This window comes from Tachyglossus aculeatus, chromosome X1 (genome assembly GCF_015852505.1).
Source record: "Tachyglossus aculeatus isolate mTacAcu1 chromosome X1, mTacAcu1.pri, whole genome shotgun sequence".
Classification (NCBI taxonomy): domain Eukaryota; kingdom Metazoa; phylum Chordata; class Mammalia; order Monotremata; family Tachyglossidae; genus Tachyglossus; species Tachyglossus aculeatus.
In genome coordinates this window covers 74,563,039-74,579,590 of record NC_052101.1, presented here as the reverse complement: position 1 = coordinate 74,579,590, position 16,552 = coordinate 74,563,039, and the positions used below count along the sequence as shown (strand labels likewise).

The following is a 16,552-nucleotide window of genomic DNA, read 5'->3' as shown; positions in this document are numbered from 1 at the left end:
TTATTTTATGCAGACAATCTGTGTTGGCCGGTATCCGCCACTCGAGGTCAGGAATCATATCTTCTTCTTTTATTATCTGCTCCCAAGAATCTAGTGCAGTGTTCTGCATACTAAATAGTGGTGCCAGGAAATCTCCACCCAGTATCTCACCCCTCAAACAAAAGTAAATAGATCCTTTTGTATCAGGGTTCAAGGGTCAACAAACTGGAATTTTGTTAAAACATCAGGGGAAACACGTTTCAGAGTTTTTTTGGAATGGGGGAAGATTGCACCTAAAGTGCACATCTAGAAATGGTGGGAATTGCCATGTTAGATGATGGAGGAGCCTCAGTCCAGTCCCAGAGAGAACCTGCACAAAGGAATTGATTAAGATGTCCTTACTGCTATTTTAACATGTCAACGTGTTACAGCTGTGGCTATACTAAGGGCTGCCATTACCTAAAAGAGACTTATCTTTTGTCACCTGGTTGGACTAAAGCACTCCTAAAATTTTTATTTTAGCCCTGGGGTTCTTGTTTCTCCACTTTACCCCTACCTTATTGGATGTTGGGTGTTAGAATATCTCAATATAGCAGGCAAATTTCTGGGATTATACTTGGTCTGTCTCCACTCCACCCTCTTTCTCCTCTCCCACCCCGCCCCGACTATAGAAGACCTGACCATAAATGCCATGGGCATTGTGGTATCTAACCAATCTACAGATGACATTTTTTTCAAACAGAGAAAATGGTGGAAAAATCATTTTCTACCCTAACTCATTTTTTCCTTTTTTAGTTCATTTATATTTTCCAAATAACATCTTTAAATGGATTATGAAGAACAAGAAGGTTGTTCACAGCAACCTTCCAGACAAAACATCTGGAAAAGATATAGTTATCACATCATTTTTAATTGCCTTCTAGTTCAGAAAAAACATAGCCCTTCCAGATTGTATCAATCTGTGTTTGTACACTTGAGTATGTTGGGAAAGAGGCCTAGAATAAGAACATAACTCAAACTTCTTTAGCCAGAAAACAGGGACTTCTCAAACTTGCCCGTCTTGGTACCACCTTTAGAAGAGAAGAATGATTAAACTCCATTTGCCTTTGCTGCTTTGTTGAGAATACTTCCTTATGGGCAGGGACCATGTCTACCAACTTCGTTATATTGTACTCTCCCAAGCGCTTAGTACAGTGACGTGCACACTGTAAGCACTCAATAAATATGATTGATTGATTGATGGATGGAATACCAGCAAAGTGTTTATAAATAGGCATCTACAGAAAGGTCTTCTAGAGTAGTAGTAGTGATAATATGTATAAAGTTCTTTATTAAGTACATGGATGAGATTGAGACATGGTTCCAGACCCCCAAGGGGTTCACAACCTAAGAATAATAGGGGGAGGGGGGCTTGGTGACAGAGACAGGAAAGGAAAGTATAAAAAGACTACAGTGATGACAGTCTGCCACCGGGACAGCAGGCTCTTCATAACTCAGGCCAAGTCAAAGCAGTGGTCGCAGCAGTGACCTCAGTGTTCTAAACGTTGAGAGGGCCTCACGCCACTGCTGTTTGAGTCCTTCCCAAGGTGAGAGGAGGGGTTGAAGGGAATCCTGTTGATATGGCTGAGAGCAGCTTCTCTCCCTCACTGCGGGCCCTGAAGATAGGTGATAAGGAGAAGCAGCATGGCCTAGTGGAAAGAGCACGGGCCTGGAAGTCAGAGGACCTGGGTTTGAATCCCGGCTCTCCCAATTGCTTGCTGTGTGACCTTTGGCAAGTCATTCAGTTCAATCATATTTGTTGAGCGCTTACTGTGTGCAAAGCACTTTATTAAGCACTTGGGAGAGTACAAGGCACTTAACTTCTCTGTGGCTCAGGTCTTCTGTTCTCCCTCCTACTTTGACTGTGAGCCCCATGCTGGATAGGGACTGTGGCCAACCTAATTAACTTGTATCTACCCCAGCACACACAGTTGTTTGATACAGTAGGTGCTTAACAAATACCGTAAAATGAACAAATAGCAGCAGCTAAATAGGTGTCTCCCTCTTCAGCTGAAGGCAGCAAAGAATCAGGATGGGAGAGAAGAGGTGTCTGTCCCTTCCATTCCCACCCCTTCTATGCTAACATCCTCCCAAGTACCTACTGAAATGCAGAACCTGGCCTGCAATCAATCTATCTACCAAATCGATAGCATTTATTTATTTTTATTTTTTATTTTTTTTGATGGTATTTGTTAAGGGCTTACTATGTGCGAAGCACTGTTCTTGAGGGCTTACTGTGTGCAGAGCACTGTACTAAGCACTTAGGAGAGTACAGTATCAGAGAGTTGATAGAGATGTTCGCTGCCCTCCAGGAGCTTACACCCTAGAAGGGGAGGTGGACATTCAGATAAATTATAGATATGTACATAAGTGCTGTGGGGCTGAGGGTGGGGTGAATATATCAAGTGCTGAAAGGGTACAGTTCCAAGTGCATAGGTGACTAAGAAGGGAGAGGATGTAGAGGAAATTAGGGCTTAGTTGGGGAAGGCCTTTTGGAGGAGATGTGATTTTAATAAGGCTTTGAGGGTGGGGAGAGTGGTGGTCTGCCATGTAAGAAGGGTGGGGGAGTCCCAGGCCAGAGGCAGGATGTGGGTAAGGGGTCAGCAGTGAGTTAGGTGAGATTGAGGTACAGCGAATAGGTTGGCATTGGAGCAGCAAAGCATGTGGGCTGGGCTGTAGTAGGAAATCATAAAGGTAAGACAGGAGAGGTAAGCTGATTGAGAGCACTAAAACAGATGGTAAGGAGTTACTGTTTGATGGACAGGTGGATGGGCAATCACTGGAGGGTTTTGAGGACTGCGGAGATGGGGACTGAACATTATTTTAGAAAAATGATCCCAGCAGCAGAGTGAAGTAAGGACTGGAGTGGGGAGAGACAGAAGGCAGGGGGGTGAACAACGAGGCTGATGCAGTCATCAAGGTGGAATACGATAAGTGCTTGGATCAGCATAGAAGCCATTTGGATGGAGAAGAAGGGGTGGATTTTAGCAGTGTTGTGAAGGTAGAACCCACGGGTTTTGGTGACAGATTGAATGAGATGTCCTGAAGGTGGGACGAAATGCGAGAGAGAGAGAGAGAGAGAGATCAGGGCTGGAGAGGTAGATTTTGGAATCATCCATGAAGATATGGTAGTTGAACCCGTGGGAGCAAATGAGTTTTCCAAGGGAGTAGGGTAGATGGGACCCAGAACCGAGCCTTGAGGGACTTCCACAGTTAGAGGGTGGGAGGAAGAGGAGGAGCCCGCCAAAGAGACTGAGAAGGAGTGGCCAGAGGGATGGGGGAAGAGCCAGGAGAGGATAGTGTCATTGAAGCCAAGGTTGGATAATGTTTCCAGAAGAAGTGGGTGGTCCACCACTTTGAAGCCAGCTGAAAGGTTGAGGAGGATTAGGATGGAGTAAAGGCCGTTGGATTTGGCAAGAAGGAGGTCATTGGTGACCTTTGAGAGGTCAGTTTCTGTGGATTGAAGGGGGCAGAAGCCAGATTGGAATGGGTCAAGGAGAGACTCAGGGAGGAGAGGAAGTGGAGGCAGTAGGTGTAGACAACTCACTCAAGGAGTTTGGAGAGGAATGGTAGGAGGGAGATGGGGTGATAACTGGAGGGAGCCATGAGGTTAAAGGAGGGTTTTTTTAGCATTGGAATACATGAGCATGTATCAGTATGAGGTGCAAGTCATGAACAGGGAAGCAGAGTGGCAGAGGTGAGGTGAAGGGAGGAATGGGTGGTAAGGGAACTGTCTTCCCTGCTGCAACTGGAAATATTGCCAGGTGGAGATTATGGATCCTGGGCTACATCAGCGATTAGTACAGGACATGTCTCCAGATGTTATGGATTGTGGTCATTCGGAACTGGAGTTTTCCTTTATTTACTTGGCTAAGATTTCTAATTCATTTCTCCTGCAGATCTACCATTAAAGGGGAAGAAATTATGTCACCTTTGATGCACCAGGCACAAGTTCAGTTAAGTTGTTTTCCTGATTTTGCCATTGATTCACTGGCAATGGACCAACCTCGCTGTCTCCCATCAGATCCACCCAGGGAAAAAAGGCTACCTTCAGAACTGTTCCAACACGGGAAAGGCTGAGGCGATCTGAAAATAGTCATTGTTCCAGAAACCTTGAAAGAGACCTCCTTCCTCCAAAACTGTGTTTAGCTACTTCATTTTGCATTGCTATCTTGGAATGTGGATTTTGTAGTTAACTGTATTTTTCCACTGGTTTCTGCCATTACCTCCATTTGGATTGTGAAGCCCCACATGGGACATAGACCATGTCTGATCTGTTTATGTTGACCTCATTACTTAACACAGTTCTTTGCATACAGTTCTTTGCACATAGTAAGTTCTTAATAAACATCATTACTAGTATAACTAAACAGCTACCTATCTCAGAATATGTACTGTCAACGTTAATGAATGAATGGATATCTGTAACATGTTCTGAGCATCTTGAAAGTAAGGTTCCGAAGGATACTACACCATTTATTAATGCAGCAAGATGTGCTATTCCCTGTCACTCTAGAGGCTATTTTGCCTCAGGTTTGATGCTGGAGCTTATGCAGGCGGCATGTTGCTGCCATTGCAACGCGACAGTCTGAGGAAAAAAAACCACCCTTGGTTCCACGATCACATTGGCCTGATTGGGGCACAGCCTGAAACTCCGAGGACTGAGTTACCTGTCCTGTCCACTGGAAATGACAAGGGTTTGTTTCACCTTTGCTATCCAGTCCTGAATACACCAGCTGGTGTGCCCCGAATAGTGTATAGGTAATTCACCGTCACCATCCTGTGACTGGATAATTTGAACCCCCAGGAGACATTGGAAACTCTATTTGTTTTTTGGGGTTTTTTTTGATTGGCGACAACCCCGCCTTCCCATCCCCGATGCAAAGAAAGCGAATTCTCTCAACTCCCTTCTCATCCTCCCCTGGAAATGGCTGGGCTCCAGCTGATGTCATCAGGTAAGCCAGCTCTTCCAAGAGTTTCTGACAGAGCATGGAAATGGATTTCTCCTCCGGGTCAGTGTACCTCATAACTTACCCCCAGTGGCAGAAAGCTACCATTTCTCTTGGCCTTCGAGGTCTGTGCAGATTCTCACACAGGGATGCAGCTAGGTTATCAGAAATTCCTGCACAACCGTCAGTAATTTCTGACCTGTCAACAGCCACCCTGAGAGGTTCCCCACAAGGAACAGCAGAAGAGAACCGGGAAGAGAGCTGGCCCAGGGAAAATTTGAGAAGAGCTGCAAGAGAACTAGGGAGAGACTTTCTATTGCTGACCTGGGAAGGGGCAGAGACAGGTTTCCCACAGTTGAGCCTCTCACCAGCTTCTGGCTTGCCTTCTTCCAGCTCCTTTGGCCCTGGGTCTCGCCAACAGTGGTGATTTCTCTGGTCTTGCTAGTAACGTGCAGCCAAACAAAATAAAGAATTCCAAAATTCCATTCATACACTCTTCCAATTATGGATCATTTAAATAGTGTAAACATTTCAAGGTTGTTAGTTTTGCAAACCAGCCACATTAGGAAGGGGGCAGCTGAACTCACCAAGATATGCAAATATACCCATATTGGCCAGTGGCTCAAGGGAGCTGCATTTGACATCCAGGTTTGTTGTAGTAATGACAGTATTTATTAAGCACCTATAGTTTGCAAAGCACTGTACCCAGTACCAGCAAAAAAGGATGAGAATGAAATCTAGGCACAGTCTCAAACCCTCAAAGGGCTCACAAATTAGGATTAAGGATGGGGGAGGACAATGAGAACAGACACACAAGGGAAGATCCAAACATAATGGAACAGGGTATATCTTAGGCTGCATATAGTGCACAGCTTTGTTCATTGTCAAGTGTCAATAGTTCACAATGTGGAGAATGTCAAGCCACAGCATTTCCAAACAAAGGCGCTTTACCCTTCAGCAAATGGATCTGTAGTACTGCTTATGCAATTAACTTATAGAAAAGATCAGAACTAAGCAAAGCCTAAAACCATGAAAGGACGACGAAAAATGCAACAACAGCAATAGGTTATTGTAGCTTGAGGAACAGGGCTTCTCACCACTCAGTCCAACAGTCAAAAAAGTCACAGCTGTAGACTGATACTTTGAGTCGAAAAGTCCTTGGGCTGCCAATGTTTGAGTCCTTCCTGGGTTGAATCAAGGGCCAAAGGAAATCCCGATGGTATGAGCGGGGCAGCTTTTCTCCTCGGCAGTAAGCCTCAGTGGTCTTATGTTAGGGGATTGACTGTGGGCTCACCCCACTGCCAGTGTCTGAGTCCTTCCTGGCCTGGAGCCAGGACCGATGGGAGTCCTGGTGACACGGTGGATAAAGAGGGGGAGAGGGAGAGCTTCTCTCACATGTATTAGGGAGGTTTGGCAGTTATTTACGATATTGATGCTGATTGAAACCTGCTTTCCCTATTTTGAAAATAATTAGGGATAGCAGGGCTTGTGGAGAAAGTTATCTAACCAGGCTTTTCCTTTTTGCCCTATTGCTGTGGGCTGGAGGTTCTTGTTTAGGGTATTTTTTTTAAATGCTTACAAGCATCGAGCACTACTCTAAGCGCTGGGATAGACACAAGTTAAATCAGGTCAGACACAGTCCCTGTCTCATGGGGCTCATTGTCTAAGTAGGAGGAAGGAGGATTTAATTCCCATTTTACAGGTGAGGTAACTGAGGCACAGAGAAGTGACTTGCCCAAGGTCCAGTGTCATCAAGAATTGGCAGAGTAGGGATTAGAACCCAGGTCCTCTGACTCTATCCCATAGGGTATAGGCTGTTGGGGGGCAGGTGTGTGTGGCCCACGTTTGGACCAGGATTCATCACTGTTTTCTGGCCATCTTTTTCTCTGACATTCTTGCCGAGATAATGGTCCTCTTCCCCTAGACTCTAGGCTCGTTGTGGGCAGGGAATGCGTCTGTTCTATTGCCCTCTCCCAAGTGCTTAGTACAATGCTCCTCACACAGCAAGCGCTCAATAAAGCAGCATGGCTCAATGGAAAGAGCACAGGCTTTGGAGTCAGAGGTCATGGGTTCAAATCCCAGCTCCGCCAATTGTCAGCTGTGTGACCTTGGGCAAGACACTTAACTTCTCTGTGCCTCAGTTACCTCATCCGTAAAATGGGGATTAAGACTGTGAGTCCCTCATGGGACAACCTGATCACCTTGTAACCTCCCCAGCGCTTAGAACAGTGCTTTGCACATAGTAAGTGCTTAATAAATGCCATTATTATTATTATTATTAAATACAACTGACTGACTTCCCCTAGTGCAGCTACCTTTTGCCTTTGGTGGGACTCTAAAACTAGTACTATCGTTATTATTCCTCACACGCTAGATATTTCTTGCCCATGGAGGTGTGACCAGAAATAGAACGAACATTAGCTCTGGGATGTCTCTGCTACCTCGATTGGGATAGCTGGGAAATAACAGGCATTTGTTCCCAGTAGACACCTACGTGCTGAGAGAAGACTGTTCCTTGCTGAGAAGGGAGAGCCTAAACTTAATTTTGACTTAGTTGCATTAAAAACATTTGGACATTTTTGGTTTTGGGTTTTGCTTAGTCCTGTTTTTTCTATATATTAACTGCATTAGCAACCCCAAACAATCCGCTTACAGAAAGGAAAAGCCCCCACACCTAGTAAGGGGCTGCTTGGCACACCCTACATTGCAAATTGTTCATTCATTCATTCAATAGTATTTACTGATTGCTTACTGTGCACAGTGCACTGTACTAAGCGCTTGGAAAGTACAATTCAGCAATAGAGACCGGGTTTACAGTCTAGAAGAGGGGAGACAGACAACAAAACAAGAAAACAAACAGACATCAACATCGTAAATAGGCAACGGTAGAGTAAACAGGCATCAATATATGCTTGGGCATCGTTTTAAATCGGTTCGATTTCAATTTTCTAGGAACAACACTGAACAGTTAGCAATAATCATCATCATCATCAATCGTATTTATTGAGCGCTTACTGTGTGCAGAGCACTGTACTAAGTGCTTGGGAAGTACAAGTTGGCAACATATAGAGACAGTCCCTACCCAATAGTGGGCTCACAGTCTAAAAGTAATAATCCAGAAATTACCCTCGGAATTTTCTCCATATAAATTAAATCAAAAAGGACGCCGGGACACTATCATTTAAACACTCCCTGCAAAACCCCTTTATTCTTTCATTGCCCTCTTAGAGCGAGTAGATTGATTCTGGAAGGTCGTTTTTTTCAAGTCGTCCGTTAATTCGTTTTTTTTTTTGTTTTTTTTTTGTTTTTTTTTTACTGGTAGTTGGGTCATCGTCCGTCTTCTCTTGCTTTCAGTTTTGAAATCTGGTCACCCCCTCACCACAGTCGACTCGACAGGGCCAGTATGCAGAACTAAATGAACGTTGGAATTGTTTTCTTCCTCTTCTTTCCGAGTTATCATCTCTAGCTGGATGGATTAGGACTACCCTAAGGTAGAACACAGCCTCGGGAAAGGGGTAGGCCCCTGCGACTGGAAATATGAGGGTTCAAATTCTCCTATTTCCTTACTCTTGGGGGAAATGCGCTACAACCATCTATCGGTGACTAAGAAGAGTCCTTCTCTTCCGACTTTCGTTGCGCGGCGTTAAAGACTTGGGGGCGTTTACTGCCCACAGGTAAAATGGCCGGCAAGGCGACCGACTCCGAGGCCCCTTCTTGCCCACAGTTTAAATGGCTGCCAGCGAGGTTGGCCGGCTAGCCTTACCCCAAAGGGATACGGAGAACAGCACATTTAGGGGTTAAGAGATGGTGGAGGTCCACAGCCAGGGTGATAAGCCGGCCCGGGTGGTAATGTTTTGTTTTTAATTATCACTAGGAGGGCTTCTTTTTCCCTTGCCCGCAACAAAGATGGCTGTGAAGGCCGGGGACCTGTTAAGCGAGTCTTTCCCACAATCCCCAGGGCTGCGCGCGCTCCCGCCCGTGACGATTTCGGTGGAAGGGGCGGGGAGGGCTGCGCGTTCCCGCGACAGGGGCGGCACGACACCGGGGGAGGCTTCGGTCACAGTCACTATGGCGGCCGGAGCTCGGGAGGTAAGAGGCGGCGGCGGCCAGTGAGCGGCACCCAGCCGGGAATAGGGGGCTGTGCCGCCCGCCGGCACCGCAGGCGGACGACTGCGGCCGCCGCGGGGGCCAGGCCGGGCGAGACAAGAGGGAGAGGGGAGAGTTGGAGCCGAGGCGGGCGGCGGCGGAGGAGGAGGCGACGGCGCCTGACGGGGTTTGTTTTGATTTTTTTTTTTTTTCCAGGTCGGAAAGTTTCCCGTCTTCTTCGGCGCCGCCTGAGCGGAACCCACCCCGGGAGCCGTGCGGACCGCTTTGGCGGAGTCGGCCGGGGCCTTTGGGCCTCTCTTGTTTTTCTCCCCGACTCTTTCTCTCTCTCTTCCTCCTCCTCCTCCTCCCCCCCCCCGGCCCTTCTACCTCTTCACCCCGAGCGACGGCAGCGGTCCCGGAAATGCGCTCCCCTGTTGGCCTTGAGGGAAGACCGACGCGGCGGCCCCCCATGTGCTGAGAAGAAAAACCCACCCCCCGAGAGGGAGGCCGGACGGCCCGGGACACCCCCCCCCCCCGCCCCTTTTACTTGCCTCATTCTTCGCCCGTAGAACCGGAGGGCGGGGGGGAGAGAGACGAGGTCTTCACCACCTCCCACCCGCCCTTCTAGGGTCAGATCCGCGTCAGGGTGGCGGAGACGCCCGCAAGATCCTCGGTTCCTGCTGTGGCTTTTCCAGCGGATCTCCACCGCCTCTCCACCGGAGACACGCAACAGATCGGGCCGGCGGGGCTTCCGAAATCTTTTCCATTTTCCTATCGGTGCGGGAGAGACTCCCACGTCTGGCTCAGTTGAACGCCCGGAGAAGGAGCAATGCGGCCTGTCATACCTGTCGACTAGAATCTCGGGGTGTATTTGGATTTTTTTTTTTTCCTTTGCCTTACTGCGGGAGTGGAGGCTTCCTGCCTTCAGCCCTCACCTCCTCCACCCTCGAAGAAGACGGCGTTAGTTGGGTGAGTGTGGGAAGTTGCACCTTCACTCCACGCCGAACCGACCTTTTCGTCCATGCTGCAGTGGTGCAATATTTTCGTCATCGAGGGGGAGAAGCATCCGAAATACCAAACAAATCAGAAGTATTTTTGTATGACTCATCTTCCTGGATTTAAGGACACTCCTGGCCCCCAGGCTGCCTCTCAGGAGTTTTTTTGTTTCTCGTTTTCCAAACAATCGGATGTTCGACCCCTTTCCTCTTGAGGAAGATGGATTGAGAGTGGCGTGTTTGGGGCTTTTCGCTGGGTCGCTGCTGGTCTTTAAGGGACAGAATGGGACCGTTTACGACTCAGAAGTGTTGAGTGGTTAATGCTCTCCGGTGATGCGTAGGCAATCCTTATTTTGCTTCAAAGATTCGGAGGATTACGCTCTAAACCTTTCAGAGGCACTCTGGAGCAGAAAGAGTTTCTCTTCATCCCTGGCTTGAGTGGAACCCCCAATTTGTCCTCGATGCCTTCGGCCTTGGCTATCTTCACTTGCCGCCCGAACTCGCATCCTTTTCAGGAGCGTCATGTCTACCTGGACGAGCCTATCAAAATTGGCCGTTCTGTGGCCCGCTGTCGGCCAGCCCAGAATAATGCCACCTTCGATTGTAAGGTGCTGTCAAGGAACCATGCTCTCGTCTGGTTTGATCACAAGACAGGGAAGGTAATGTCTCATTCTCTCTCCTTCAAGGGTGGGGGGAGCAGAGCCGGGTGGGAGGGGAGAATGTTTGCAGCACTCTAGGCTTTGCACCAAGAATTGGCTTTCCACAGGCCCATGGAAATGCAGCTAGGCAGTCTGACAGCTTCAGGTAGGAGAGTGGGAACGCGGCATTCCCCGCCATCCAGTGACATGTGCAATTCCAGACCTCGAAATGCTTTGGTAGTGGCCCTTTTGACAGTGTGATCTTTCCCAGTGGCATTCCAATCCATAATTGGTCATGCCTCTTCGGAAAACTAGATACAGATTTTAGCTAGGTTTGAAATTCGAGTTCTGGGCTTATGCTTTAGAGGTAGATGTGCAGCTGAGCGGCCTGCCAGGCGGAGAGGAAAACCTCCAGATCAATGCAGCCGGTTTACCCAGAATTTTAGGCAGAAAGCGAAGCACCCATCGGTTTGGGGTATGATCAGGGTGGAGCTCTGAGACCCACTCCAGAGCACTGACTAATTGTGTTTCACCACTAATAGAGCTTTTTGTCTCAGACTCGGAGGTCTGGCCCTCTCCAATAAGGATAGCTACTTGTTTGACTGGAGCTTGCCCATGAATGATTCATCATTCCCTTCTTGAGTTTATTCAGTTCTGTACTAAGCATATTAAATGCAGTTTTTAGCAATAACCATGAACGATCTGAAAATGCGTAAGAACAAAAGGCTAAGTACTTTTAGGAAAAGTTGTCGAATACGTTGAAGTTATATTTCATAAACTATGCGATGCCTCGGCTTGAAAGGGTAGGAACCGTAGGTGTAACAATTCCATTTTAGACCATTCTAATTTAATCAAACTTGTTTCCTTCAATTTTTTTTCCCTCAAATTTACATTATGCATGCTAATAATGGTGGATACCCTAATAAGGGTTTGTTTTTTTTCTTTTTCAAATTTGGAAGCTTCAGAGGACAAGCGTTAATTTATTTCTCCTTGACTTGGGACCTTTTTGTGATCATCATCATCATCATCAATCGTATTTATTGAGCGCTTACTATGTGCAGAGCACTGTACTAAGCGCTTGGGAAGTACAAATTGGCAACATATAGAGACAGTCCCTACCCAACATTGGGCTCACAGTCTAAAAGGGGGAGACAGAGAACAAAATCAAACAATCAATCAATCAATCGTATTTATTGAGCGCTTACTATGTGCAGAGCACTGTACTAAGCGCTTGGGAAGTACAAATTGGCATCACATAGAGACAGTCCCTACCCAACAGTGGGCTCACAGTCTAAAAGGGGGAGACAGAGAACAGAACCAAACATACCAACAAAATAAAATAAGTAGGATAGAAATGTACAAGTAAAATAAATAAATAGAGTAATAAATATGTACAAACATATATACATATATACAGGTGCTGTGGGGAAGGGAAGGAGGTAAGATGGGGGGATGGAGAGGGGGACGAGGGGGAGAGGAAGGAAGGGGCTCAGTCTGGGCCCCTTTTCATCCAACCCAAACAGTTATTTCAACCCCAAGACCAGCTGCTGTTGGAATATATTGTCTTTTTTAGGCAAACTAACATTTTAACTTCCCCAAAAGAAGAGCTAAAATGCCATGACTTTCACAACGCTTAGGGTAAAAACCCCAGTAACGACAACAAAAATCTTCTTGCTAGTAAGAGGACGGATAATGTCTCCTGGCACGTAGCTATTGGAATTCTTTGATTCTGTTACTGCAGAATAACTTAATGAACAGTGAAAGGAAGAAAGAAAAAGTTCTCCAATTTTGATGTTTATGTCCATTATGCTATTACATAATGTCCTCATGAAAGCACACGGGCTTTGCAATACTCCTTATTTCTCTATAGAACTCATGCACACTGACTTCCGTGTAGAGTAGTCCATCACAATTTTTTTGTGCATAAACCTATCTTACATATTTCAGAAATGTGAGAAGGGTAATTGCAGATTATCTATGACCTCTGCAGAAAAGTACCCTGAATTTCAAATGTACCCTATATAAGCATTATTTATTAATGTTCTATTAGCAATACTGTACCCAGCCAGATATTATCTCTTGTATCCCTAAGCCTTTGGAATGATTTTAACCCCATTACTGATTTATTAATGGTCCAGACTTCGCATACCCTGTTCAGATTTCTGTTCAGCACCATGTCATTAACAAGTTTCCTAAATAACATGGGCAACAGAGCTTTTAAAACGCCATTCGTACTTTTGTTAAAAGCTTTCTTAGGTCTACAGAAAGGAACACACTCTACTAATTTCTTTGGGTATCACTGAGTATGTGATGTAAGTGGGTGTTCTGCCTGTTTCTTGAGGGGTCAATCAATCGTATTGAGCACCTACTGTGTGCAGAGCACCGTACTAAGGGCTTGGGAGAGTACAATATAACAGAGTTGGTAGACACATTCTTTGACCACAACGAGCTTACAGTCCAGAGGAAAATTAGTACAAAATTAGCCTGTTTCGGGGGGACCTGAGCAGCCCTCGACATCATCTTAAATGAAATAATTGGCTTATTCTGTAGTGTATTGGTAATGATAATTGTGATATTTGTTAAGTGCTTACTATGCGTCAAGCACCGTACTAAGCGCTGGGGTAGATACAAGATACTCAGGTCCCACATGGAGATCACAGTCTAAGTAGGAGAGGGAACAGGAAGTGAATCCCCATTTTGCAGTTGAGGAAACCGAGGCACAGAGAAGTGAAGTGACTTGCCCAAGGTCACACAGCAGGTAAGTGGCGGAGCTGGGATTAGAACCCAGGTCCTCTGACTCCTAGGCCCGTGCTCTTTCCTCTAGACCACACTGCTTCTTGAGCTCATTTAAGTGAATATAGTGGGAATATCATTTGGCACCGTGACAACTCAGCCATTCGGGTAAAGCGCATCTGTAGATCTGTAGAAGCGTCATCTTTTCAGCCAGTGTTGCATGGGAGTAGTGGGCATCCTTTGGTTTGAAGATGACGCTGCAGCCTGTGAGACTGCGTCCATGACTAGGAGTGTCTTTGAGAGGGAATCTTTCGCAGTTGTACACTTGAACCAGGAAAATTGGGCAGTGCCTCCTCTTTGAGGTAAACATTAAGACGCTTTTCTTTTCTTAACCGTTGGGATTCTCAGCTGCCAGCAGGGCATGCACTTGAGTTGTTTTTGCAGTAGTGGTGATGGTTTGCACTGGGACAACCACACACACACTCTCTCAGCCCGGCCCTCATGCCCAGCAGCATGAATTGCGAGACAGCTGATGGGGAGGAATGGGTGCCTTCTGTGTTCTCAAGAACAGAATATCTCTGAGGCCACAAAAGCAGCGAGACACCCAGCGAGACACCACTGTGTACATATGAGTGATTTCGTGATAGGTTGCTTTGGTCAGTGTTGTTTTGTCCAGGATTCACTGGTTGTCTTCCCTATGCATCCCTAGGCAGTGCAACAGTATGTGTAGTTTTTTTTTTAAATTGTATTTAAGCACTTACTACGTGCCAGGTACTGTTCTAAGTGCTGGGGTAGATACAGGTTTATCAGGTTGGAGTCCATATTCCACATGGGACTTCCAGTCTTAATGCCTATTTTATAAATGAGGTAACTGAGGCACAGAGAAGTGAAGTGACTTGGCCAAGATTGCACAGCAGACAAGTGGTGGAGCTGGGATTAGAACCCAGGTCTCTCCTACTCCTGGGCCCATGCTCTATCAACTAGGCCGCACTGCTTCTCTGTCAGCTGTATTGGATAGGCAGTCTCAAATTTAGGAAACTTCATTTTCGGCCAAAATTTCAGAGCCGATTTACTTACAGGAGCACTGTTATAAATGGACCATTGGTTCCCAGAGCACAGTTGTGTACTGTTTTTATCAAAACTACTCTGAACTACATTCTCAGATCAATTATAGATGAGTAATATAGCTACTTTAATGCGTTTATTTTGTCAGAGAGGTTCTGCAGTAGGGTAGCCTTTTACTTCATCTGGAGTCAAGTGACCGTGTTAAACTATCCCGGTGACTCCACCAGCCGTTCGGTTAACTCCCTGTCCTCTGGCGTCTCCTGCTCCTTCCTCTGACTGTCTAAGCTTTGCCTACCTCTTCGTTTCTTCCCTCTCCCTTCTTTCCTCCGCATGGTGCCGCTTCTTAAATTGAAAAAAAAAAGTTTTATGGCTGGACTTGCCCTTTTCCTGGATGAACGCCCTCATCACCTTCCCCCAGGGTTGCCACATCTGTGAGGACCAGGACAGACCAGCCAGTGCTGGGGAGGAGCATTGCTGCATTCTCCATCCCGGCCAGGCCATGTGGCTGGGGCAGTCAGTGGCCGCAAGCAGGGGAGGTGGGGAGAGCGGTCATCCCCTCACCAGCCTCCTCTCTCCCCCTGGCCAGTCCAGGCTGGTCCCTGTGGCTGTTGCTCCATCGGGGGTGAGGGGGGACTGCAGTTGGGGAAGGGGCAGCTTAGCCCTGAAACAAGTATTTAAAGAAACGAAAGCAGCACTAGGCTGGGGAGAAGAAAGGGCGCTTAGGCCTGGGGGGTGGGAGGAGGTGAATACGGGGCCCAGGGGAAAGTACGGAAGCTGTGGGGAAACAATTTGAAGAGGAGGGGAGGAAAGTTTAGGGTTGGAGGGGTGGAGTGGGAGGGCACAAGTTTACTTGATTGCCTGGCAGAGTCTCTAGAGTGTCCATTTTAGCTCTGATAAGGCAAGAAATGAAGCCACGTCTTCAAATTGAAACGTATGTGTTATAAAACTGCAAATTTGCAAATGTAAGTCGAGGACCATTACAAGGAATACAGAATTGCCATCTCATACTGTATCAACTAAAAGCATTTGAGAACCTATACGAAATCGGCACATATTGAAGGATGAATCAGTGTAATGTGGACCTTATGATTCTCTTAAATTTCTAAGTGGCTGCTAAATCCTGCACTAGCTTAGCTTTTGTGCCAACATCAGGTAGAATGCTTTAAAGTACAATCTGAATTGCTTCCTTACCAACTCTCCCTCCTCTCCCTACTCCCCCCCACCCCCCAGGAAAAAAACCCACTGGAAAGCTTTAAAGTGAACACTATTTTCTTTCTTTTCTTTCTTTTACGGTGTTTAAGCACTTACTATGTGCCAGGCGCTTTACTAAGTGCTGGGGTAGATTCAAGGTAATCAGGTTGGACACGGTCCATGTCCCACATGGGGTTCAGTCTTAATCCCCATTTTACAGATGAGGTAACTGAAGCACAGAGAAGTTGTGACTTTCCCAAGGTGACACAGCGGGCAAGTGGACTCATTTTTGCAATAGTGTATGTGTTCCCTACATGTTTTGGTTTGAAGGTTGTTAGGGAATTAGGGAACATGAGTCAGACAGCATAAGGCTGTTTGGATGCAGCACACCATTATGTTGGGAGAAACAGTTTGTGTTTATGCATGCCTCAGAATAGGTGAGTACTGCAGCACAAGTTTTCCTTTATGTGTGATTTGAATGATCACACCCTCCACGTTTTAGAAGAACTGGGTGTAGCCTAGAATTTTACCATACTGTAATATCAAGTTTTCACCTGACATGCATGGGCAGCTGAATATTGATTCGTGTGCAAAAAAAAATAATGGCAGCCCTCAAATGGTGTTTGACCCTGATTGTGGGTGTCACCATTAGGATTTTAATAGACTCGTTGATGTAATTCCAAGCGTGGGAGGATGCTCGTGTAGTGAAGGATGGTGGCACTGAGTACTATGGTGACCCCGATCAAAAATGTACTTTATACCCACCAGATATTTCAAAAAGCTTCCGTGCCTTCTTGGAGGAATGAAATATAAGGAGTTCTTCTATAACGTGGGGTTTGTGTTCTCGAAGAACCTTGTGTTATGGGAAAATTACATT

The 16,552-nt window shown here is 46.4% G+C and overlaps 1 protein-coding gene across 28 annotated transcripts in view; it reads left to right on the top strand.

Moving 5' to 3' along the window:
* Positions 1-10,486: 10,486 nt before the first annotated feature.
* The window catches only part of LOC119919809 (sarcolemma associated protein), a 146,882-nt gene continuing 140,816 nt past the window's right edge, over positions 10,487-16,552 (top strand). For all 28 annotated transcript variants that reach the window (XM_038740541.1, XM_038740552.1, XM_038740548.1 and 25 more), the window contains exon 1: positions 10,487-10,707. In XM_038740541.1, coding sequence (XP_038596469.1) covers positions 10,510-10,707 — 198 coding nt within the window. In that variant the 5' untranslated portion in view covers positions 10,487-10,509. The remainder of the gene's footprint in view (positions 10,708-16,552) is intronic.